The sequence below is a fragment of the Monodon monoceros genome, unplaced genomic scaffold (assembly GCF_005190385.1).
Source record: "Monodon monoceros isolate NGI ecotype Baffin Bay Population unplaced genomic scaffold, NGI_Narwhal_1 Super_Scaffold_9, whole genome shotgun sequence".
Classification (NCBI taxonomy): Eukaryota; Metazoa; Chordata; class Mammalia; order Artiodactyla; family Monodontidae; genus Monodon; species Monodon monoceros.
In genome coordinates, this window is record NW_021703786.1 from 57,589,975 (window position 1) to 57,615,389 (window position 25,415).

At 42.6% G+C, this 25,415-nt stretch overlaps 1 protein-coding gene and 1 non-coding gene across 2 annotated transcripts in view; one reads left to right on the top strand and one right to left on the bottom strand.

Moving 5' to 3' along the window:
• Positions 1 to 25,415, bottom strand: part of CCT6B (chaperonin containing TCP1 subunit 6B) — a 182,419-nt gene that overhangs the window by 138,468 nt on the left and 18,536 nt on the right. Inside the window, 4 exon segments of the mRNA XM_029212919.1 lie at positions 20,476 to 20,525; positions 21,044 to 21,116; positions 22,691 to 22,793; positions 24,541 to 24,671. Coding sequence (XP_029068752.1) covers positions 20,476 to 20,525; positions 21,044 to 21,116; positions 22,691 to 22,793; positions 24,541 to 24,671 — 357 coding nt within the window.
• On the top strand, positions 13,188 to 13,260 carry TRNAG-CCC. The gene has a single exon. It is a non-coding gene; the product is annotated as a tRNA-Gly (tRNA).

Below are 25,415 nucleotides of genomic sequence, written 5' to 3' on the forward strand. Positions count from 1 at the left end.
CTAGATTTTTATGAAATTTATAACTTTAATAGATTAAATATTCTTTTCAAAACCCAAAGTATCTTCTGGATATTTTTCCTGTGCATACATACAAACTGTCTTTGAGGACTGAAAGAAATCTCACATTGATATCAAGTACTTCCTACATGCTCAGAGCTAACGCTTTAAATGAATGATCTCATTCAGTCCTTAAAACAGCTCTATAAAGTAGCTACTATTGTTATCTCCATCTCTGGGCACTGAAGGTGGGAGCCAGGATTCTGAACTGGGGTAGTTGGAATTTCAGAGCCATCTATCTTAATCCCTGTGTCACAAGTTCCTGTGTAAAGAAAGAACCCCCTCTTGGGGCTGGCTTGGAAACACCATTGAACAGCCTGATGGCTGGCCTCTTCTTTCTGCGTCCATTAGTGTTTGAGCCACAGCTCCCATCCTCATCTCTGGACTGAAGCCCGCGTGCCTAGAGCCCGTGCTCCGCAACAAGAGAAGCCGTTGCAATGGGAAGCCCGTGCACCGCAACGAAGAGTAGCCCCCACTCAGCACAACTAGAGAAAGCCCGCGTGCAGCTTTCCTTCTCACTGTGTATTCTAAGAACTAGCAGCCTGGGCATCACCTGGGAGCTTGTTAGAAATTCAGTGTCTCAGGCCCCACCCCAACCTTTCTGAATAACCTGCATTCACAGGATGTCCCGGTGATGTGGTTGCCCATCAGAGTTTGAGAAGCCTAGATCTACAGTATTACTTTGGATCAGCCTCGTTCTACCTGGCAAAAGAAGTTGCTGCTCCACTCTCCCTTTCCCCAGAAAACCCCTGTCTCCTGAGGGCAAGCACAGTGTTAATAGGAGGGATGCAAAGCCACCTGGCCCAGCCCTTAGCGACTGTGAGGGTCTTCCACCACTCAAAGAAATTCTGCCACCATCTGCAGAGAAAGGTAAATTTTGTTGAACTGCCCAAGGCCACGCTAATCTTCAATTATGCCGTTAATGTGTGTCTCCCCCCAGGTAGCTGTTATGCCAGCAGTAACTGCAGTGTCCTGGCTTTAAACAGCTTGCAGATTTCCTGACAGTATTAATGGAAGTTTTGCAAATTGATTTGGGGAGATTAGGTGGAGAGAGGCTGGCGTGACTTGATGTGAAGCCCATTCTAAGCAGCTCATATCCTCCTGTCCTTGATCCCTGCCCAGGACAAGGGGAAAGAGTAGGCATCAGGAAACCTGGGTTCCAGGCCTGGCTCTCCAACAGTGGAACTGTGGCCTAGGCCCTGTCACTTCCTGTCTGAACCTCTTTTTTAAAATGAGCAGGTTGGTCTAGTCTAGGTTCACCGATGATTCTCCTGGCTTGAATGGCTCTCATTTCTGAGTCGCAGAAGCTTAGAGCGGATGAGCTTCCTTCCCTCCTTCTTTCCCTCGACCATCATTCATACACTCACCTCTTCACTCAGTACAAATGACTGAGGACCATATGAGGCTCTGCTGTAGACACTGGGGACACAGGTATGAACTGGCTGCTTCGGGCTCGCATAGTCACCCTCAGGAAAGCCAAAAGGCAAGTGGTGCTCATCATGGACTGGGTTGGCCTCAGGTTCAGAGTACATTGGCCCTGTCACCATCATCCCCTGTGCTCCAAGGTTCAGAGGAGGGAGGTGACCAGAAGAGGCAGTGAGATGGGGTGGAAAGAGAATTGGCCTTGGTGCCAGGGACCTGGGTTCTGGAACCAGCTCTGGCTCTAAATGCTGTGTGACCTTAGGCAAGTCACTTCCTATTTCTAAAGTTCCCTTCTCGGGACTTCCCTGGTGGCACAGTGGTTAAGAATCCGCCTGCCAGTGCAGGGGACATGGGTTCGATCCCTGGTCCAGGAAGATCCCACATGCCACGGAGCAACTGAGCCTGTGCGCTACAACTACTGAGCCTGAGTTCTAGAGCCCGCGAGCCACAACTACTGAGCCCGCGTGCGACAACTACTGAAGCCCGCGCACCTAGAGCCCATGCTCCGCAACAAGAGAGCCCATTGCAATGGGAAGCCCGCGCACGGCAACAAAGAGTAGGCCCTGCTCGCTGCAACTAGAGAAAGCCTGCGCACAGCAATGAAGACCCAATGCAGCCAATAAATAAATAATAAAATATTTAAAAATAAAGTTTCCTTCTCTGGAACATGTGGAAACACAGATGATAATTCCTGTTCTGCCTTGCTAGGGGGTGGTTGAAAAGAATGTCATTAGTGAACCCAAGTGCCTTTTGTGTGTGGATGGGGGAGAAGGATTATTCAGTTGCCAGGGAGCTGCCCCGCCCATTTCCAAGAAATCCAGCCGTGGGGCAGAGTATCCAGGGGGCCAGGCCTTGGCTGAAATCTCTACCACCCCCTGTCCCCATCTCATGAGTGACTGTGACTGCAAAGCTTTTAAAATATTCCCAGGGAGACATGCAGGGCAGGGACAATGGGTAAATGGAGCGGCGGTAGAGGGAAGCAGAGTCAGAACAAGGATGAAGACCAGGGATCTGCCCTAGTCCCCATGGGTGGTCCCTAGTGGTGGAACTGGATCCTCAAGTGTATCCCCATCTCTAAACCACCCCACTGCAGAAAGCAAGGACCCATCCCAACTCCAGTATCCCAGCGAGGGGAAGTAACTGACTTGGGGAAGTGGCCCTGGCCCACACTCAGTCGGGGCAGTTAGGAGACAACTTGGGCCTCCTGGCTCTCCCCATGCCCAAGTGGTATTCCTCTAAGCCTGGCCTCCCCTGTATCTCTGCCCTTGTCCCTCTAGCTTCCAGCTTCCTTCTTTGCCCCTCACTCCCCCTATGTACCACAGCCTCAGTGTCTTCACCCTCTCTGACAAGCTGGCTAACGCCAAGTGTCCTAAATTCTGCCCAACACCAGCACCCCTGACTCCAGAGCCTCTGGCACCTAAGGGCTCTCCATGTCCCTAGCCCCTCCATCATCACTGCCATCAGCAGCAAGAAGGGTTTATATGCCTGGGTTTATTCTAAAAATAAGTTTCCAATTAAAGTTGAGAGGTATGAGAGAATGCTGCCTTGGAATGCCCCTCTCTGAGGCTTCCTCTCGAACAAATGGTTTGTAGCATTTCTAATTAATGAGAGATGTGCAGATGGGGACACTTAATAGCCTGCAGCAAAACATAGAGGCTGGGGAGGGGTGGAGCAGAGCTGGCCCTGAGCAGCCTCTGAGCCAGGGGATGCTGTCCAGGCTGGAGAAGGGAGACCTGCCCTTAGTCCTGCCTCTCCATGGCCAGCCCTGCACGCAGCACCCAGGCCAGCCCTGGCCAGCCCTGAGGATCAGAAAGCCTTGCACTGTGGGTTCTATGCTCCGCACCAGCAGGTGGGAAAGGAAGGCATGTGGAAGGGCAAGCTGCTCTGTACAAATCAGATGGGCCTGAAGGGCCTCTGCACACCTTGCTTTAGGATATTTTATGCCTCTCTGATCTGAATGCCCCCTCTCCCCAGATCTACACCTTGAGCAAGGCTTTTAATGGCTCTGAGCCTTAATATTCTCATGGGGAAGAAAAGGATTGGAGAATCATAAACCTGCAGGCTTGAAAGGATCATAAAGTCCATACTATTCCACCACCAGGGCCTGAATACCTACAAAATCTCTCCCACCAAGAGGTGGCCTGGTCTCCAAGGCTGAGGCCTCACTTCCTCCAAGAGCCACACAGAAGCCACTTTTCTCTGCAGTCAGCTCTGATAGAAAAGTCTACCTTAGAGTACGGTGGACCTGCCTCCCTGAGTTAAGTATGAGCGTTGTGGAAAATTAAGAAGGAGACAAGGCATATGAAGTTGCTGGGTAAAATGATTGTAACTGTCTTTAATTATGGGAACAGATGATCTAGGGCCAGAAGAGAAGAAAGTAGGGGTCAGCCAAGACAAGGTCCCAGAACAGCATCCCAAGCCTTGCTACGGAAGCCCACCAGGTGATAACTAGCCCCCCACCCTATCCCACCCCAGAGACCCCTGCCATCACTAGATCAACAAAAGCTCCTGGAGCCCCTACTATGTGCCAAGGACTGTTCTAGGCACTGAGGATTCAGCTGAGGACAGAAAGCATCTTCCATTCTGGTGCAGGGGAAGTAAAAAATTAACCAATAAGCATTTTATTTAAATCTCAGGTGGTGAGTAGTAGTCTGAAGAAAAATAAAGCAGACAATACAGAACATGGCAGGAGGCAGGGTACTTCTTAAAAAAGGAAGTGTAATAATTAAGTGAGGGAGTAAGCCAGGCAAGGGTATGGGGGAGGCATGCTCTAGGCTGAGAAAAAGCAAAGTCCCCAAGACAGAAACGAGCTTGACAGGAGGAGCAGCAAGGAGGCCAGTGTGGCTGGAAAGAAGTGAAGGGAGCGGGGAGGGTGAGAGATGAGGCAGGAGAGGGAGGTGGGGTGGTGTGATGTAAGGCCCCTTAGGCCACGGTGATGACTGGTGGGGGCTGGGCACTCAGGTAACCCTCCCAGACAGGAGCCTTCCTCCCATTCCCAACACAGCAGTCCCCCCCGCCCCCCCACCAGTTCCCAAGTTCACACTCTGCTGCTGCTTAGGGTTCTGCGAGGACAAGGAGGTGGCAAACTCTTTGTCATCCACTGGGGCATCGCCAGAGAGAAGCGGGATGGTGAGGGAGGGCTGACTGGACAGCTACAAGGACTGAGGAAGAGGTGCTTCATCATTCACGAGAGACAGAGGATGTGAATTTCAGCGGGGAAGGAAAAAAAACATAAAATGTAGACAAAGTAGGTAGAGAGAAAGAGAATGCCAGATAATAACAGTAGCTAACGTCATGTGCCAGGAGTATGATGTAAGGTGCCAAGTGCCACTGTGTTCTTAAAACTTCAAAAAGTCTTTTCACCTTCCAAACAACCCTATTACGTACTATTTTATGATTCCCATTTTAGAGATGAGGAAACTGAGGCACAGAGCAGTTAAGTAACTTACTGAGAGTCAACCAGTCAAGTGACAGAGCTCAGACTTAACCCAGGCATGCTGGCTTCAGAGTCCACGCTCATAGCTACGTAGGATGCTCCAGACAGGAACTGGACAAAGGTGGCTTGAAGAGAAGCAGGCTGAGCAAGGGGGAGGGAACCTCAAGGGACAAATTTTGCCTCCCATACTACTTTTTCCCCATAAAATTCAATGCTATCCATTCAGTACTTGGGAAGTTTACAAAGTGCTTTCCTATTTGATCCAAAATGACTGTGAAGTAGGTTCTATCATCATCCCCAATTTATAGATAAGGACACTAAGACTCAAGAGGTCAAGTAACCTTACTAGGAAGTGGTAAAGACAAAATTCAAATACAAGGTTTGCCTGACTCCAAATCCCACGCTCTTTCATTCATCCAAAAAGCACTTACGAGCATTATAAGGCACTGAACCAAGTATTCAGACATGGGAAAGACGCTGCCCTTGGTAGGATCCCTTGGTTAGTGACCCTGTCTCCTATGCTCTATACTCAGCCCCATAAAGAACAATTAACCTTACTCCTGGCTAAAGCACTCGAAAGCCAGGGGGAGGGAGGGAAAGAACACTCATGAGCTCCTGCTCTGTGCCTGGTATTTTCAGGGATTACATCACTGAGCCCCTCCATCAGCTCAGCAGGGTAAGATGTGGCTGGGACCGCTTTGCCTGTCCAGTGTCATGCTTACCTACCTCTGCAGCATGAGAACCCTGGTCTTATCTAGAGTGACGATGTGCCTAACTAAATACTACATTTTAAAGCCTCTATTGCAACTAGGTGTAGCCAAAAGACTAAGCCGTGGCTAACAAAATATAGAGGAAATCACTGTATGGGACTTCTGAAAAGTCTCCTTAAAACAAAGACAGACTCCTGAGATGGGCCCTTTGTACCCTTTCTCCTTTTCTCCTGTTTCCTGCCCGGAACTCGGTTATGATGGGTGAAGTTCCAACAGACATCGTGGATCATAAAGGCAACTTTAAGAATGGAAATCATGCACACACAATAATGGAACAAAAAAGATTAGGGTCCTGGATCCCAGATGATACTGAGGAACAAGCCCTGATCTCCCTGCTTCTGAGAAATAAACTTCTATATTGCTTAAGTTACTTAGTTGCTGGAAGTCAAGAGCATGTCTTTGTAACAGATACAGTAGTTACTACCATCATCCCATCTGGAAACCGAGGTTGGCAGTTTGCCCCAAATCCCACAGCTAGGCAAGGGAAAGAAGCAAGTTTCAAACTTGAATTTGCCTGGTTCCAAAAGCCATACTCCCATCCCTTTGGTGAGAGCCTCGTTCACTCTGAGTAATTCATGAGAAGGCACGGGCATGGCAGTAGAGTATTAAACAGCCAACAACCTCTACGTCCCCTGCTCTGGCCTTAAGGATGCACATCAGAGCACACTGTCTTCCTCCCTACCTATGCACTCTAGTAGATCAATTAACTATATACCAGACAGCAGGCACATCTTTTATTTCCCATCTAACATCTCCTCTGCCTCCAAGGTCCAAGTTGCCAGGCCTTTTCAGGACTCCCAGAAGAAAGTCCCCTAAACTCACCCTCGTGCAAACTTGACAATGTGCTCTGCTCTAAGTACAACTTGTGTATATTAATTCCTTAGAATTTCCTAGATACCAGATAATGTTGTCTGTGAATAAACATAGTTCTACTTCTTCCTTTCCAATCTGGATGCCTTTTATTTCCTTTTCTTGTCTACATGCACTAGCTAAACCTCTAGTACTATGTTGTATCAAAGAGGTGAAACTGGACATCCTTGCTTTGCTTTGTTCCTGATCTCAGGTGGAAAGCATTCAGGCTTTCAGCATTAAGTATGTCGTTTCCTGTGGGTTTTTTTATAGATGTCCTTTATCAGGTTAAGGAGGTTTCCTTCTACTCTAGGTTTACTGAATTGTATTGTGAATTTTGCAAATGATTTTTTGTGTATACTGAGATGACTGTGTGGGTTTTGTCCTTACATTAACTGATTTGGGGATATTAAAACAACCTTTCATTCCTGGGATAAATCCCACTTGGTCATGGTGTATAATCTTTTTTATATGATGTTGGATTTGGCTTGCTAATATTTTATTGAGGATTTTTGCTCAGATATGGCTCTGTGGTTTTCTTGGATATCAGGAATATTGTTGTGTTGGAGGTCACTAAGAGCATCCCCAGGTTTGATGATTCACTAGGAAAACTCAAAGGACTCAGCATAGTCATACTCATGGCTATAATTTACTCCAGAAAGAGGATACAAAGCAAAATCAGCAAAGTAAAAGGTGCATAGGATTATGTCCAGAAAAAGCCACGGGCAAGTTTTCAAGGACCCTCTCAGTGGAGTCAGACAGGAAGCTCTTAATTCCCCCAGCAAGAAATTGTGACAACATGTGTGAAATGCTGCCAACCAGGGAAGCTCATTAGGGACTCAGTACCCAGGGTTTTTCTTAGAGACTGGTCACACGGGCACCCTGTGCCTGACATGTACCCAAATTCCAGACTCCCAAAGGAAAGCAAATGTTCAGAATAAGCCGTATTGTTGACAGTTTAGGCACAGTGAGCCACTCTTTGATGTTAGGGCAGTGGGAATACTCCTGAAATCCGAGTTACCAGATGCCAACCAAGGACCAACTGCGGAAGCAGGCCTTTCAAAGGACAGGAGTCAGACCTGCCATGTTAACCCTTTTTTGCACACTTGCATTTAAAACAAAAACCCTGGGGCTTCCCTGGTGGCGCAGTGGTTGAGAATCTGCCTGTTAATGCAGGGGACACGGGTTCGAGCCCTGGTCTGGGAGGATCCCACATGCCGCGGAGCAACTAGGCCCGTGAGCCACAACTACTGAGCCTGCGCGTCTGGAGCCTGTGCTCCGCAACAAGAGAGGCCGCGATAGTGAGAGGCCCATGCACCGCGATGAAGAGTGGCCCCCGCTTGCCACAACTAGAGAAAGTCCTTGCACAGAAACGAAGACCTAACACAGCAAAAATAAATAAATAAATTACTAAACTCCTACCCCCAACATCTTTAAATAAATAATTTAAAAAAAAACCAGAAAGCAGGTATTGCTTAATACAAAGGAATTCAATGCTAATGTTGGCATTTTAGCCACAGGAGGTAGGGAGGATTGAGTATCAGGATGTTCTTGGTGCCTTGAAACCACACTCTTTCAGCTTACCCACATGGATGTGGAAGGTCAAGACTGTGTCTCTAGAAAGCTCCATCTGGACTGACAGAAAAGGCCTCTCAGTTCACGCTGTGCACTGCTCGGGCCCAGCACTGTAGGGAAAATGGCTTTACAGGCCTTCTGGCCTTTCAGCAACGTGAGCCCCCCACCCCGGCCAAAAATGCCCAAGTTTCTTTAGTCACAGTCTAGGGTAGAGACTGAGGTGAGCCAAAGGGGAAACAGGAGAGCAAACACTCGTTTGGCATCCCCCTGGCACACTCTCAAGACCCAACCTGCCTCCAGGCAGCAAAATCCTGGTCTTACAGACAAAGCAATCTTGACACTGAGTTCCACTGGCTACAGTCAGACACTTACAGGGTTATTCTGCACTAGCTGATTTTACTCTGTGTATGTCACAAACTGCACCCCTAACCCTTCTCTGATGCATACCACTGATGGTAATAAAAAAAAATAGCTAAGCAGTTGTTAAGCACAAAGTATGAATCAAGCACTGTGTGAAGGAATTTGCACAAACTTATCCCCACAACAATCCTGTAAGATAGGTAAAATATTATCCCTCTTTTAAAGATGAGAAAACTGAGGTTAGGTAACTGGCCTCAGGTCACACAGCTGATAGATGGCAGAGATGGAATATGATCCCACGCACTCTGGCTCCCAAGCCAGCATTCTTAGCTGCCAGCACAACCCTGCTTCACCAAGACAACACCATGACCCACGGGGTTTCCAACACTGTCCTCCCCCCCAGGATAGCCCATCAGATTCTCTGACCTGGATTGGGGGTGAGGTAGAAAGAGTACTAACTGAGGCTGAAGTTTAGTGAAGACAAAGAATACAATGATACGCAAGTGGGTGGATCATGAACAGTTAAAGTTTCCTTCAGTGGTACCACCTTCCAGAGGACACCTGGAAATGCAGGGGCATTCTTGGCTGTCACAAGGAATGGGGGTGTACCAGCCATTAGTGGCCAGGTGCTAGGAATGTGAAACATTCTACAGTGGATAGAACAGTCAACACAATAATCGGTGCCTCCCAGATGTCAACAGCACTCCCACTAACAAACATGGTACAACCAACTGGCCCTCGTATACAGCTCCAGGGCGACAGAAGAAACAGGCAATGGGGAAGATCCTTTGAAGCTCATTGCTTTTGAAGCCTTACCTTATGCATCTTGAGCTTCTGTGAAGCACCTGCCAGGCAAGCATATGGCCCAAACCTGTTCCTCAAGCTCCACATCAAGATTTATCTCCAAGGTATGGACAGGAGCCAGATTCAGGCCCACAGGCTATTTGTCCAACAAGACATTTGGCTCCATCCTGGCCCAGGCGATGAGCAGACACAGGGCTATGCCAGCTGATTCTTGGACTAAGCAATTGAGAATGTTGAGAAAGTCTCAGAAGGAAGGAGACTGCAGTCATTGCTCATTGTGACTATCATCAGCTCTGTTCTGTACTGTCAAGGACTCTGCTGAGTATGGAGAAGGTGGCAAGTCAGGTCATGGGAAAACAATTCTTACCACCTGTGGGCTCTGGGGAAATACCAGCACCCTGCTACTTCCCTTCTCTCTCTGTCCTCAAACGTAATGCCCCTCAGTAAAGTAAATGCCCCTCCAACTCAGGTCCCAAAGTCTCCTTTACAAAGAAAGGCTAATATTCATGAAATAACTAAAGAGCAGCATAGTCAAGAATCCACAATCAAGTCTGTGTTGCAAGGCAACCTGTAAAGATAGCTTAGCAGCATATGTTTGTTTTTCACTAAAAGCACTAAATCAGTGATCTTCTAAATACTAAAACACTGATCTTCTAGTTTCTCATCTCTGTCCCTCTCCTATATAGCCTAAACATCTGGCCAGGCAAAGTATGACTGAAGATTAAATCTAATTCATGAGACACTTGATTTCCTAGCTGATAAGCTTAAAGACCTCAATTTAGCATAGGATAAGGAAAGCAAGGCTATTTACAGAGTCGCTGGGGATATCCTTAATGATCATACCCCTTGTTCCCCTAGATCTCGTTGACAATTATATGGGCAGCTGTAAAGGAAGAGTGAATGGATTGTTACAAGGCCTTGATACTTAGTGATATTAAACTGAATTATGTTCAAGAGCAAGAACCCAGGAATGACAGTGGTATTGTGGGAGGCTGGGAAGGCAGTAATGTATGACTATCAGACAGGATCAAAACATAAGCAATACTGATGGCACCAGTAAAGTGATCTCAAAGAAACAGTTATTGTCATGGAAAGGACTGTAAAAAAATATATGGGTAGGAAACAAACTGTTAGGAGGAGAAAGGCAGATGGGGGATAACAGTTCTTGGCTCATGATTCTTTAAGTGAAACAGAGATTTATAAAACAAACTTACGATAAAGTCTTTTTTATTTTTAATGGAAGTGTCATGAATTTTTTATGTACTCAAAAGTTGGCTACTCTCCAAAAGAGAAAATTAGTTAAACAACTTGCATTAAAAATACATAGGTCTTGGGCTTCCCTGGTGGCGCAGTGGTTGAGAGTCCGCCTGCCGATGCAGGGGACACGGGTTCGTGCCCCGGTCCGGGAAGATCCCACATGCCGCGGAGCGGCTGGGCCCGTGAGCCATGGCCACTGAGCCTGCGCGTCCGGAGCCTGTGCTCCGCAACGGGAGAGGCCACAACAGTGAGAGGCCTGCGTACCGCAAAAAAAAACAACAACAACAAAAAAAAACGTAGGTCTGGCAGTTGTAGCAAATAGCAGATTTAGCCAATGTGAACGACCCTCCACCTCACCCTCAATTCACAAACACAGAAAATTGCCAGATAAAATGAAGCATATTTAAAACTACATACTCAATATGAGAGACCACTTCACACTCATTAGGATGGCTATTATTTAAAAAACACAAACAGAAAATGATAAGTGTTGGTGAAGATGTAGAAAAATTGAAACCATTGTACACTGCTGGTAGGTATGTAAAATTTATGGAGGTTCCTCAAAAAGTTAAACACAGATTACAATATTATCCAAAAATTTCACTTCTAGGTATACATCAAAAAAAAATGAAAGGAGGGGCACAAAGAGATACTTACATACACATGTTTATAGAAGCATAATTCACAATAATCAAAAGGTAGAAGCAACACAAGTGCCCATCAACAGATGACTAGATAAATGAAATGTGGTATACACATACAATGGAATATTATTTGGCCTTAAAAAATAAGGAAATTGTAACACTTGCCATAAAATAAAGAAACTATAACATGATGAACCTTGAAGTCATTGTGCTAAGAGAAATAAGCCAGACACAAAAGGATAAATACTATATGGTTCTACTCATATGAGGTACTTAGAGTAGTGAAACTCATAGAAATAGAAAGTAGGATGGTGGCTGCCAGAGGCTGGGGGGAGAGAAGAATGGGAAATTATTGTTTAATAGGTTAAAAGTTTCAGTTTTGAAAGAATAAAGTTCTGGAGATGAGTGGTGGTGATGGTTGCACAACAATGTGAATGTACTTAATGCCACAGAACTGTACACTTTAAATGGTTAAAATGATACATTTTATGTCATGAATATTTTACACAATTAAAATAAATAGAAAAAAAAAACTGTATGGCTGAAATTAAAAGAGAGAAAGGGAGATTTTCCTCAAGAGGAAACCAAAACAGAGTGATAAATTCTGAAGGTGAACTGTAGAAGCCTGGGAAAAACACAAGATCTGGTCTAGGTGTCAAGCTTTTAATGCCCACACAGAAACAGGGCCACTCCTCCTTGAAGGAGGAGTTGACACTAGGGCCCTAAATGAAACAGGAGCCTTGATGCTAGACAAACTCTGCCCACCTGCCAAGTGAAGCAGTAAAGAAACTTGCTCTGTTCAGGGCTCCTATAAGATATTAAAGCCCAAAGTCTGTACCATGTTCAGGAGCAAGTGAAGAATTTATATTACCTAAGTGAAAAAAAAAAAGGTAAAAACAGGTCCCGTGCTCTATAAATTGCTGACAGTAGTGCAAATTAGTATAACCCCTAGGTGGGGAATTTGCCAATACTGTTGAAATTATAAAGCATATATAATGCACATACAAAGTAGAAAACAATAGCATAATATTTTCAAAATGCTGAGAGAAATAGTGGTTAACTTAGATAAACGAAATGTGGTATATACACACAATGGAATATTTTTAAGTATTAAAAAATAGGGAAATTCTAACACTTCCCACAATAGGATGAATCTTGAAGTCATTATGCTAAGTGAAATAAGCCAGACACCAAAGGCTTATACTATATGTAAATTACCACTCAACAGCAGAGGGCTATGAAGACCTTTAGAGGGAAGCAAAACGGAGAGTATTACTACCAGACTTGCACTAGGACTAGGATATACAACAGAAAGAAAGAAAGTGAAGCCAGTTGGAAGAGTACAGTTGCAAGGAAGAATGGTAAACAAAGCAATGAGTTAAAAATGAATGGAGGGCTTCCCTGGTGGCGCAGTGGTTGAGAATCTGCCTGCTAATGCAAGGGACACGGGTTCGAGCCCTGGTCTGGGAGGATCCCACATGCTGCAGAGCGGCTAGGCCCGTGAGCCACAACTACTGAGCCTGTGCGTCTAGAGCCTGTGCTCCGCAACAAGAGAGGCCGTGATAGTGAGAGGTCCGCGCACCGCGATGAAGAGTGGCCCCCGCTTGCCACAACTAGAGAAAGCCCTCACACAGAAACGAAGACCCAACACAGCAAAAATAAATAAATTAATAAACTCCTACCCCCAACATCTAAAAACATAAAAATAAATTTAAAAAAGAGAGGAAAATAATTACATTTATTAAAAAAAAAATTAATGGAGTGGGACTTCGCTGGTGGCACAGTGGTTAAGACTCCGCGCTCCTAATGCAGGGGGCTCGGGTTCAAGCCCTGGTCAGGGAACTAGATCCCACATGCATGCTGCAACTAAGAGTTCACGTGGCACAACTAAGGAGCCGGCGAGCCGCAACTAAGGAGCCTGCAACTAAGACCCAGTGCAACCAAAGACCCGGTGCAACCAAATAAATAAATAAATAAAAATTACGTTTTTTAAAAAAAATGAATGGAGGGACTTCCCTGTTGGTCCATTGGTTAAGACTCTGCACTCCCAATGCAGGGGCCCCAGGTTCGATCCCTGGTCAGGGAACTAGATCCGGCACGCCACAACTAAGAACTTGCATGCCACAACGAAGATCCTGCATGCTGCAACTAAGACCTGGCACAGCCAAATAACTAACTAAGTAAATAGTTTTTAAAACAAAGGATGAAAAACATAAACAGGAACTGTTTTACTGTTGTATAAAACAATAATAATAATTATTATTATGACTAATTTAGGGGATTTAAAAGACAAAATGGAATTAAAATATTGAATAAGAACACATATAAAACAAGAGGCAGACTTCCCTGGTGGCACAGTGGTTAAGAATCCGCCTGCCAATGCAGGAGACATGGGTTTGAGCCCCGGTCCGGGAAGATCTCACATGCCATGGAACAACTAAGCCCATGCGCCACAACTACTGAGCCTGCACTCTAGAGCCCGTGAGCCACAACTACTAAGCCCCTGTGCCACAACTACTGAAACCTGCATGCCTAGAGCCCGTGCTCCCAACAAGAGAAGCCACCACAATGAGAAGCCTGCACACCACAACGAAGAGTAGCCCCTGCTCGCTGCAACCAGAGAAAACCCCGTGTGCAGCAACGAAGACCCAACGCAGCCAAAAATTAAAAATAAGTAAAATAAAATAAATTAAAAAAAAAAAACAAGAGGGGATGACTATATTTAAAATGTTTTAAGGACTCTGTATTGTTGTGGGGGAGCACGGTTATTAACTATATTAAGTAAGCAAGTTAAAATTTTTAAAGTAATAAATAAGATGTATCATTTCCAAACTAGCAGAGGGAAAAGAGGGGTGATAAACTAAATTTAAAAATTGCGTCAATCCAATAGAAGGCAGTAAAGGAAAAAAAGCATAAAAAAGGATAAACAGGAAGTATCAAAATTATATGGTAGAAGTAAATCTAATGTATCAGTAATCATAAAATATTAGCTTGCCAGTTAAAAGAAATGTCAGACTGAATTTTTAAAAATAATAAAAATCTAGCTATAGGCTATTTTTAGAGACATACTTCTAAAAACAAAGTACTTCAATTAAAATAAATAATTTTTTTAAAAGTCAACTATACGTCAATTAATAAATATATTCTTAATAAATATATTTTTAAATAAATAAAAGCAAAGAAAATAAATGGATACTAGAAAAATATTATCCTCTCTCAACCCCCACCCACCCAGCCCCACCATACCAAAAAGAGACAGCATCTCTAGAATAATACACAACAAAATAAAGCTCTAAGGGTAAAAGCACCATTTTATACAAGGTTTCCATAAAAATATAAATTATGAAAACAATCTCAAAAGGAAATAGAAAACTCAAGACCTAAATCAATGAAGAAAATTTTATCAGTAATCGAAAATCCATCCCTCCCTTTTAAAATACTACTAGGCCAAGACCAAGCTGTCAAGAAAGAGATAACCCTCGGGCTTCCCTGGTGGCACAGTGGTTGAGAGTCCGCCTGCTGATGCAGGGGATACAGGTTCGTGCCCCGGTCCGGGAAGATCCCACATGCCGCGGAGCGGCTGGGCCCGTGAGCCATGGCCGCTGAGCCTGCGCATCCGGAGCCTGTGCTCCGCAATGCGAGAGGCCACAACAGTGAGGCCCGTGTACGCAAAAAAAAAAACAAAAAACGAAAGAGATAACCCTCCATCTTACTGACTCAAATTGTTCCAAAGAAAAGAAAAAGAAGAATAATTCCCCAACTCATTTTATGAGCCTACTATGTCATTGATACCAAAATTGGATAGTGAACAAGTAAAATTATGGACCAATCCTGCTTATGAATACTTACAAAAACCTAAATAAATATTAGCCTCAAGTCCAGCAAAAAGAGTTAATACAATTTTTCATCAAATCAAAAATGTCACTGATTTTAAGACACACCATTACTTTTATACTAAGAAACAAAAATCCTGTCATTTCAGTCATAGCATAATGCTTTCTTATCACTCACACATTTTATTTTATACCCACTGAAGGAGTTTTCAGACTTAGTTACACTTATTTTTATCATTTATCGTTCTCAGACGTTCAAAATGAGGAAAATATAAGCAAAATAAATAACGTTAAGATCTTCATATTGGAGTCCAACTCTTCTAAATCACCTTACAATTCAGAGTCTTTGATATTTATTCTTGCCATCAAGAGGTGGTAGTATGTAACATTTCAAGAAATAGTTTCTACTGTTCTCTCTGGCATTTTCTTCTACGCCACTGACACATAATCGGAAAGTTTTGCTGCTGAAATGTTCTTACTTTACCAGAAGTTAACAACAGAAAGTTTTCAGCAACAATCAAGACTCCTATTTCTTCCTCAAAGGGTCCTTAAATGGCTGTTAACTAAAACGCTAAGGAATCACAGGTAACCAAGTTCAAGCAAGAGCAATTAGAAGATGCCATTGACTGTAAAACATATTCTACTTACAGAAATGTGAAAATGTAAAAAATCTGCACCTCAGAACCAACAAACATGGTATTTCACAATCAAAGAAGATTTATTTCAGGAATACGAGAATAGTTTAACATTAGAAAACGTATTAAAGTAGGTAACCACATTAACACATTAAAGAAAAAAACTCAAAGCATGCAGAAAAGCATTTGATAAAATTCAACAATCATAAATTTTTTTAAAAACCTCTTAGCAAAACAGAAATACAAAGGAACAGACTTAACCGTATACAGCTGACTACCTGCCAAGATTCCACAGTAAAAACAAACAAAAGAATGGTAAAATGCTAAAAACATCCTCTTTAAAGGCAAGAACAGGAATAAACGTGACTGCTATCATTGCTTCTATCCAATATTCTACAAAAGGTCTTAGGCAGGGGCTTCCCTGGTGGGGCAGTGGTCTGGGAAGATCCCACATGCCACAGAGCAACTGGGCCCATGCGACACAACTACTGAGCCTGCGCTCTAGAGCCTGTGAGCCACAGTTACTGAAGCCCGCGCGCCTAGAGCCCATGCTCCACCAGCAAGAGAAGCCACCGCAATGAGAGGCTCGAGCACCGCAACGAAGAGTAGCCCCTGCTCGCCACAACTACAGAAAGCCCACGCGCAGCAACAGAGATCCAACACAGCCATAAATAAATAAATTAAGTAATTAATTAAAAAGGTCTTAGGCAGCTCAATAAAACAGGAAAATACTAGAGATAGTACAAGGAGTGGAAAAGAAGAAAGAACTAACCTGTTATTATCAACCCAGATAATCCAAAATAAACTACAAACTATTGCACTAATAAGAGAGTTCAGCAAGGTTATGAAATATAAAAGCCAATATATTAAAGCCCATAGAGGGTCTATAGTACAGCAATGAACAATTAAAAATATAATTTTTATAAAAGATGGTATTTATAATAGCTTCTAAAAAAACATAGGAATAAATTTAATCAAACATGTAATGCATTTTTATAGAAAACACTTAAAACTTCATTGAAAACATTTAGTAAAAAAAAAACTGAAGCACTAAGATATCAATAAAGTGATATATAAAATATTTATGAGTGGAAGGAATATATATATCTATTTCTACCAGAAATAATCTATAAAGTCATTGAAATTCTAATCAAAACATATAACTCAACAAGCTGATCCTAAAAGAGGGAAGAGAGATCTCGGAATAGCCAAAACAATTTTGAAGAAAATAAAGAAGGGGTTGGGGAACTCAACCTACCATGCATCAAGACTTTATATAAAGTTCTAAGAATTAAAACAATGTGTATTGATATAGTAACAATTATCAGTGCAACAGAACAAAATATTTAAACCAGAAACAAACCCAAGTAAAGAAAAATTCAGGGACTTCCCTGGTGGCACAGTGATTAAGAATCCACCTGCCAGTGCAGGGGACACGGGTTCAATCCCTGGTCCGGGAAGATCCCATGTGCCGCGGAGCCAACTGAGGCTGTGTGCCACAACTACTGAGCCTGTGCTCTAGAGCCCGTGAGCCACAACTACTGAGCCCACATGCCACAACTACTGAAGCCCGCACACCTAGAGCCCATGCTCTCCAATAAGAGAAGCCGTTGCAATGGGAAGCCCACGCACCGCAATGAAGAGTAGCCCCCGCTCTCTGCAACTAGAGAAAGCCCACGCGCAGCAACGAAGACCCAACGCAGCCAAAAATAAATACATAAATACGTAAATAAATAAATTTATTTTAAAAAAAATCAAAGAATATCTCTAGGTAGTCCTTTTTCTAAGGAGAAAGGGTGGGAAAAGCATCTGATAAGGAGGAGGTAAGGGACAGTGGCAATTTAACAACATCCATACTTTCTTATTTCTTTACAGAAAATCTGAAGCAAACATGACAAAACTTTACTATTTTTTAAAGCTAGGTGGAGGGTACAAAGGTGTTTATTATATTTTTTCTGTCCTTTCAGTATATTTTAAGTATTTCACAATTTAAACATTTTACATAGAAAAGGTCTGGGAATATGCATGATATACCCATTTTTAAAGCCCTATCCTATAAAATAAGGACAGAGTCTAAAAAAGATGTTTGTTTATAATGGGGAAAAACTGAAAACAGAATTAGCTAAACAAATTGCAGAACAGCCACACAATGAAATGTCACATAACCACGAAAAAATTATAGTTCAGAAGTGTAGTTATTAACTTGGCAAGATGGTGACAACACATTAAATGGGAAAAAAAAAACAAACTATAAAACTATAGGCTTTTGGGCTTCCCTGGTGGCGCGGTGGTTGAGAGTCCGCCTGCCAATGCGGGGGATGCGGGTTCGTGCCCCAGTCCGGGAGGATCCCACATGCCCCGGAGCGGCTGGGCCCGTGGGCCATGGCCGCTGAGCCTGCACGTCCGGAGCCTGTGCTCCGCAGCGGGAGAGGCCACAACAGTGAGAGGCCCGCATACCGTAAAAAAAAAAAAAAAAAACTATAGGCTTTCAACTAAGGCATTAAATGGTTAAATGAACTTTGCCCCACATGCACCAGCAGGCCAAGGTTCTATAAATGCACTTGCCATGTTTTAATCTCATCAACTTGCTTCCATCGACAGAAGTTAACTACAAGGAGCTTAATAATAATAAAAAGTACAATAGATTAGTGTTTTGAATAAGAAAGATACTGCTATAATACTGATATAGAATAGCAGCATTCAAAGCCAAAAAAAATTATTTCTCAGTGTTGGTGCCAACAATCCCAGCCTTTCCAGATGAGACCTGTTCTATCTAATCATCCAGTCAGAGAACTACCAGAGTTAGCACAGTAGTGTAAATTGCTAATCATGTATAAGAAAGAGCCAGGTAAAATAAAATAAACTATATTCAAAATAAACTGTCAGGTATCAGTGAAACAAAGCTATACTAACAAAGTGATGCCATATTTATTAGAGAAAAGAGTGGCAGCAAGAAGTTACTAAAGGCATTTTGAGAGAATAAAACATTTTGCCCTGTTACATTTATACCCACTGATAAATTGGAAATTGACTTGGGTACTCTAAAACCTGTGCTCCGTATTTTGTTCATTAAAAGTTGCCCAAGGGACTTCCCAGGCGGCACAGTGGTTAAGACTCTGAGCTCCCAATGCAGGGGGCCTGGGTTCGATCCCTAGTCAGGGAACTAGATCCCACATGCAAGCTGCAACTAAGAGTTCGCATGCCACAACTAAGGAGCCCGCAAGCCACAGCTAAGACCCGGGGCAACCAAATAAATAAATATATATTTTTTTAAAGTTGCCCCAAAACATCTAAGAATCACAACAGATTCTATTTTATGAAAACTGCAATAGCATACTAAAGGAAAATTGTTTCCTCTACTCACAATCTTTTGATATCAAATGTGTGGGGATTTTCCCACACCAACCAATTCTCCAACTCTCCAGACACAACTGGGTGTCCTACAATTCAATTCTGACACTAACTACTGGGAGTTAGCATAGACCCCACAGAACTGAGCCCCACAGGCTCAGTTCCACAAGACTGTCCTCCACTTCAGACACCAATGAACAAGTGGTGGGTCCCCATGTTACCCACACTTCTGTCCAACTTCTGTTCCCATGACCCCCCTCCTCATGTTTGATAATTTGCTATACCAGCTCACAGAACTCGGGGAAACACTTACTTACATTTACCAGTTTATTATAAAGGATATTATAAAGAATATAAATAAACAGCCAGATGCAGAGGTATATAGGGCGATAAGAGTCCTGAGTATAGGAGTTTCGGTCTCCATGGAGTTGGAGTCCACCACCCTCCTGGCACATGGATATATGTTCACCAACCTGGAGGCTCTCCAAACCCCATAGTTTAGGGATTTTTTTATGGAGGCTTCATCATGTAGGTATAACTGATTAGTAACTCAGTCTCCATACCCTTTTCCTTCCGTCCCAGGGCGGGGAGGCTTAAAGTTCTAACCCTCTAATCACATGGTTGGTTCCTCTGGAGACTAGCCCCCAACCTGAAGCTATCTAGTGGCCCATCAAGAGTTACCTCATTAGCATACAAAAAGATACTCGTTAATTCCAGAGATTTCAAGGGTCTTAAAAGATCTTATGTCAGGAACCAGGACCAAGACTAAATATTATAATAAAAAATGTTCCTGTCACCCCTATTGCTCAGGAAATTACAAAGGTTTTAGCAGATCTTGTGCCAGGAACTGGGGATAAAGACCAAATATAGGACTTCCCTAGTGGCACAGAGGTTAAGAGTCCACCTGCCAGTGCAGGGGACACAGATTCGATCCCTGGTCCAGGAATATTCCCCATGCCATGGAGCAACTGAGCCCATGTGCCACAACTACTGAGCCCACGCACCATAACTACTGAAGCCCGTGCGTCCTAGAGCCCATGCTCCGCAACAAGAGAAGCCACCGCAATGAGAAGCCTGTGCACCGCAACGAAGAGTAGTCCCCACTTGCCGCAACTAGAGAAAGTGCGCGAGCAGTAACAAAGACCCAACGCAGCCAAAAATAATAAAATAAAATAAAATAGGCCAAATATATATTTCTTATTATATCATAATATCACACATACAGTAAAGGGTAGGGAGTTAGAACTTCGAGGGAAAAATACTTTCATTAATATTATTTGCTGTGAAAGTATTTCTTGTGTTCTTTATACCTTGATGAAATACTTTTGAGACTTATACGACCACCAAATACAAACTGCATTTATTGTGTAAAAATTAAGAATGGCTCAGGCTCTGTAATGGTAGTTGGATGTAAGATGTGCTAAGTCTCAGCTTCTAGAAGAGTTGATTTTGAACTCAATCACCCTTTGAGAGAAGACATACCAGCTTGCATAATTTCATCAACCAGGAGAATGTTGGTGGCAATCACTGTGCTGAGGGAAAAGATGACAGGGTGAGTAAAGCTTACCAATCCACTCTTATCTTTCCCCCCCAGAAATCTTCAGCTACTAATGACACTTTGTTCTGCAATGATGTTGGTGTGAGATAAGACATAGCTATTATAAATACAAACATCACCCCTTGCATTATAATTTCAACTCATTTGCTGATAAAGTAGAAGCCTAATTTTATATTCCAGCAAAAATGAGCTCATTTTTAGTACATCATTTGATCTTTTTCCCACTATGCATGTGGTACTATTTCAGTAAATGTCCTTCTTTCCCTTCTCCCTCAAATAAACAGTAAGATTAACATTTCCCATAACTTACACTGATAGAACTAAAATCTAAAAGGGACTGTAAAATGACAGAAGCTAGTCTTAATAACTGGATACCATGCCTTTTCATACACTTAGCCATTTTCCACTGTAGCAGGCAAAAATAATAGAAAAATCTTAATGTTATCAATTATGTCCTTAAAAGTCTTTCTCTTTTTATTAATACAAACTTACCAAGAGTGAAGAAGTTGGTTTTTCACAAAATAATTATCCCAAACTCCTGCATCTGCTGCTACCATTGGCTCACCTGCAAAGGAAAAACAAACTATTTCAATACAATCTTGATATATTCTGTTAATATTGGCTGTATATTCTAACAATATTTAATATACCACCAAAATTACTATTATCAAGGTCACCAATGACCTCCATGGTATCAAATCCAAAGGTCAATTCTCAGACCTCATCTATCAGCAGCACTTAACTAACACAGCTGATCACACCCTCCCAACCGCTCTTTCTTCACTTGTCTTCCAGGACATCACACTTGCCTGGTTTTTTTCTTTTGCACTAGTGGTTCCTTTTCTGTCTACTTTGCTGGTTCTTCCTCTTCCTCCTGAGCTCTTAATGTTAGAGTACCCAAAGGCTCAGTCCTGCATTCTTCTCTCTCTACGCTCACTCCCTAGATGATCTCATCCAATCTTCTAGATTTAAAGCATATACACTCTGACGACTCTCAGGTTTTTATCTCCAAGCCGGACCACTTTCCTGAGCTTCAGACTTGTACATCCAACTGTCTATTTTAAAGTCTCCAGATACTTCAAACTTAACTTTGCCAAAACTCAATGCTGACCTCCGGCCACCACAACATGCTCTACCCACAGTCTTCTCCAATGCAGTTAATGGCAATTCCAATGGCAATTCCTTCCAGTTGTTCAGTTGACTACTCTCCACAGAGTAGCAAGAGTGATCCTTTTAAACATATTTAGACCATGTCACACCTCTGTTCAAAATTGCTCCCTATTCCACCACAGAAAAAGTCAAACTCTATACACTGGCCCACACGCCCTCGCGTGATCTGACCTTCTATTACCTCTCTCATCTCCCTCCTCCTCGAAAACACCAGACAGTGGCTTTTCCACTAGCTGTTCCCTCTGCCTAGGACATTCTTTCCCTAGTTCCCACGTGGAACTTCCTAACTTTCGTTGATTTTGTTCAACAGATATTCTCAATGAGGCCTATCCTGACCACCCTCTTCTCATTGAAACCCCCTCCCCACACTCCTGTGCTAGCATTCACAATCATCCTTACACTGTCCCTTTATTTTTCTCACAGAATTTATTACCTTTAAAAATGTTAAAGGAACTTATTTATTAAGGTTATTATTTACTGCCTATCTTTCCCTGCTACAACATAAGCTCACAAGGGAAGGGTCTTTGTTTTGTTCTGTGTGAATCCCGAGTCAAATAACAAGCACTCAATAACTATTTCTTAAGTGAATGAATACTTGCTTCTAAGAAGTTCAAAAGTAAAACAAAGGCACCCAAAATTTAAATATAAAAGTCATCCAGGGCTTCCCTGGTGGCGCAGTGGTTGAGAGTCCGCCTGCCGATGCAGGGGACACGGGTTCGTGCCCCGGTCCGGGAAGATCCCGCGTGCCGTGGAGTGGCTGGGCCCGTGAGCCATGGCCGCTGAGCCTGCGCGTCCCGAGCCTGTGCTCCGCAACGGGAGAGGCCACAACAGTGAGAGGTCCGCGTACCGCAAAAAAAAAAAAAAAAAAAAAAAAAGGCATCCAAACCTCCACCCCCTTACTTAAGTTCTGGGTCACTGTAGTATAACCTCTTTTTTTATTAAGCAGCTGATTTTTCTTTACTTTCTTACCTGTATTCAAATCTATGCCAACAGGTTGTTTTGATTCTGAATGCTCAACCTGAACTTTCACTAGTGTTTCCTGCAGGTCATATCCAGAATTCTGAGCAAGAACCTTTAGGAATAAAAAATAATAATAAATATATGTATGGAATTCCTTCATATATATTTAAATATCAGATATAAAAAATAAGGCACTGCTCTCCAGTCTTATGAAAACACATCCATAATATAGTAATCATCTCCTTTTGAAGAATTCCATTCTTAATCTAAACCAAATTATTTCATGTACCTAGTAACTTTTATATTTAAACATTTTCCCTATGTACATCACACTAAATTCTGACGAAGACTAATTAGAGTTTCCCCACCCCACCCTGCTACATTAATTTCCCTCTGTTAGGGAACCGTGGACTGAAACCACCGTTTGCATAAGTTGTCTCACAACAGGAGGTCCTGATAAGGAACACTGAACTGACAAGGTGCCTCCAAAACCAACCAGAAGAATTTGGGAGGGGCCAAAAAGAGGGAGGAGACACCAGCCCATAATATGTCCTGACAACCTCCCAGAAATCCTCATGCTGGAATCCATCTTGACTGAGAGATGTGCACGCCCACCAGGAAGGTTCTTGAGTCGGGCCAAATATGGCACAAGCAAGATGATTGGCCAGAGACAACCTGGAAACCAACTCCAGCACCATAAAACCTGAGACTGCAAGCCACGAGGCAGAGCAGCTCTCCTGGGTTCCCTTACCCTGCTGTTCTCTGCTCGAGCACCCAAGTCTTTTGCTTTATCAGTATGTGTGTCTCCTCGGACAATTCATTTCCGAGTGTTAGACAAGGGTCCCCGAAGGGGTCCCGCTCCGGTAACACCTCCTTGCAAAAGATTTTTTTTAAAACGGAAGGAAGTAGAATGGTGTTCTTGTTTGCTTAGTCCCTCTAGCCACATGTTTTCTGGTTTTTCCTGGGCACTTGTTAAATCTGCCTATCTGCATTATATCTGTGCCCCTCATTCACATGAGGAGAGTTATGACCTGTGACAACAGGGATGGAGATAACCTGCACTCCAAGCGAGGTTTATTTCCAAGTGGTCCTAAACCAACAGCTGATGAGTGAAAAGGTACCACCAAATGTCTACCAGATTTACCAATATTTGTCAACTATAGGATCGTTAATGACTTTGCCTCTTCAGGGGAAGAAAAAAATGGATATCTAATGCACAAAGATTCAACAAATTATTAATAATTTTAAAGCAACTATCAGAGACTTTGCTAGCATTGTTAGTAATGTTTTAATTCATGGTAATAGTATATTTGAAAGAGTTCTCTGTGTTTCCAAGTAGTTCACAATCAGATTAAGGCAAAGGAAACAAATGGTAGTTCTCTGTCCTTTTGTTGATACATGGAAAAAAACTGGTTTCTCTCCTTTTCTAGGAATTATAATGACAATGACAAATTCAAGCCTGAAGTTCTCACTTCCCATAATTTAAAGTGCTAATACTTTGGATACCGCCAACATAATAAAGGTCTACTCAAAATCTAATTAAATTTTACGTTCTACACTTCTTCATTATGATTAATCATGAACCATTTTTGAAGGAAATGTTTGGAGTTACTTCAACTTTTGGAGCTCAGAGACGGCAGCAAAGTGATAATTTAGCCATTTCATGAAACTCCTACAAGAATTCAGAGCTGTTATCCTAAAAACTTCCCTGCTTTACCTATATAATATCTTAAACAAAACTGTGTAGGGAAATACAAATACCTATCTTTCTACTCTGTTATACACAAAATGGGCAATTTAAAATTAATTAGACACCTTTTGTCTAAACAGTTGTTCTTTGGCCATTAGGATAGTTCTACCTTAGGGATAATGAGTAAAGCATCAGCAAAAGCTTGGACTCCAAGACGAGCTCCTTTTATACTGTGCTTGTATGTAACTAGAGCTTCAGCTATTGCCACTTCAACTGCACCCGCTCCTGGAACCACACAACCTATTGGAGGGAAAAAAATGATTGGCAAGACATACCACACAGAAGAAACAGAGAAAAAAGCAACTAGCTATTCATGTTCTATTATCTTGCCTGCCTCTAAAATGTATTTAAATATATACAGAAATAAAATAAGTTGCGTAACTCAGCGATCACTCAGATGTCTTATGAAGCATCCTGAAGTTATACACCATTAAACAATTAACATAGTACAGACAAGAGCTGGCTACAGTTTACTTCATTGTTTACAGAGTAGACATTTCTTCCACCATCATCCTTCTCCTTTATGACTACATTTAAAAGGTAGTTATTTATAATTTATGGTGGCAGGTAACTAATTATAACATCTGATTTGAAAAAAATGTTAGGCCAACATAATTTGGCCATAGTTTTTGGTATGGAATTCTCAGGACTCAAGGAAGTATTTGCTTTCTGTACTGAAGCAGAAACCAAACTTTCCAAGAAAAAAAAAAAATTTGGTGTTCTTATTATTCTAAGGCAAAAGCTCTGGTTAAACATGTCAATTTTCACATCAGGATATGACTCTTATACCTGCTGGTATGGCTCTATAAAGTTTTTGAATTTGCAAACTTTGAATCAGTAAACTTGGTTTGGAATCACCCATCTTTTTTTTTTTTTTTTTTTGGAATCACCCATCTTTAAAACAAAACAACACAAAAAGAGTCTCTCCTTTTATTCCACATCATTTTTAAATTACTACCCCCTTTCTCGGCTTCACTGTACAAT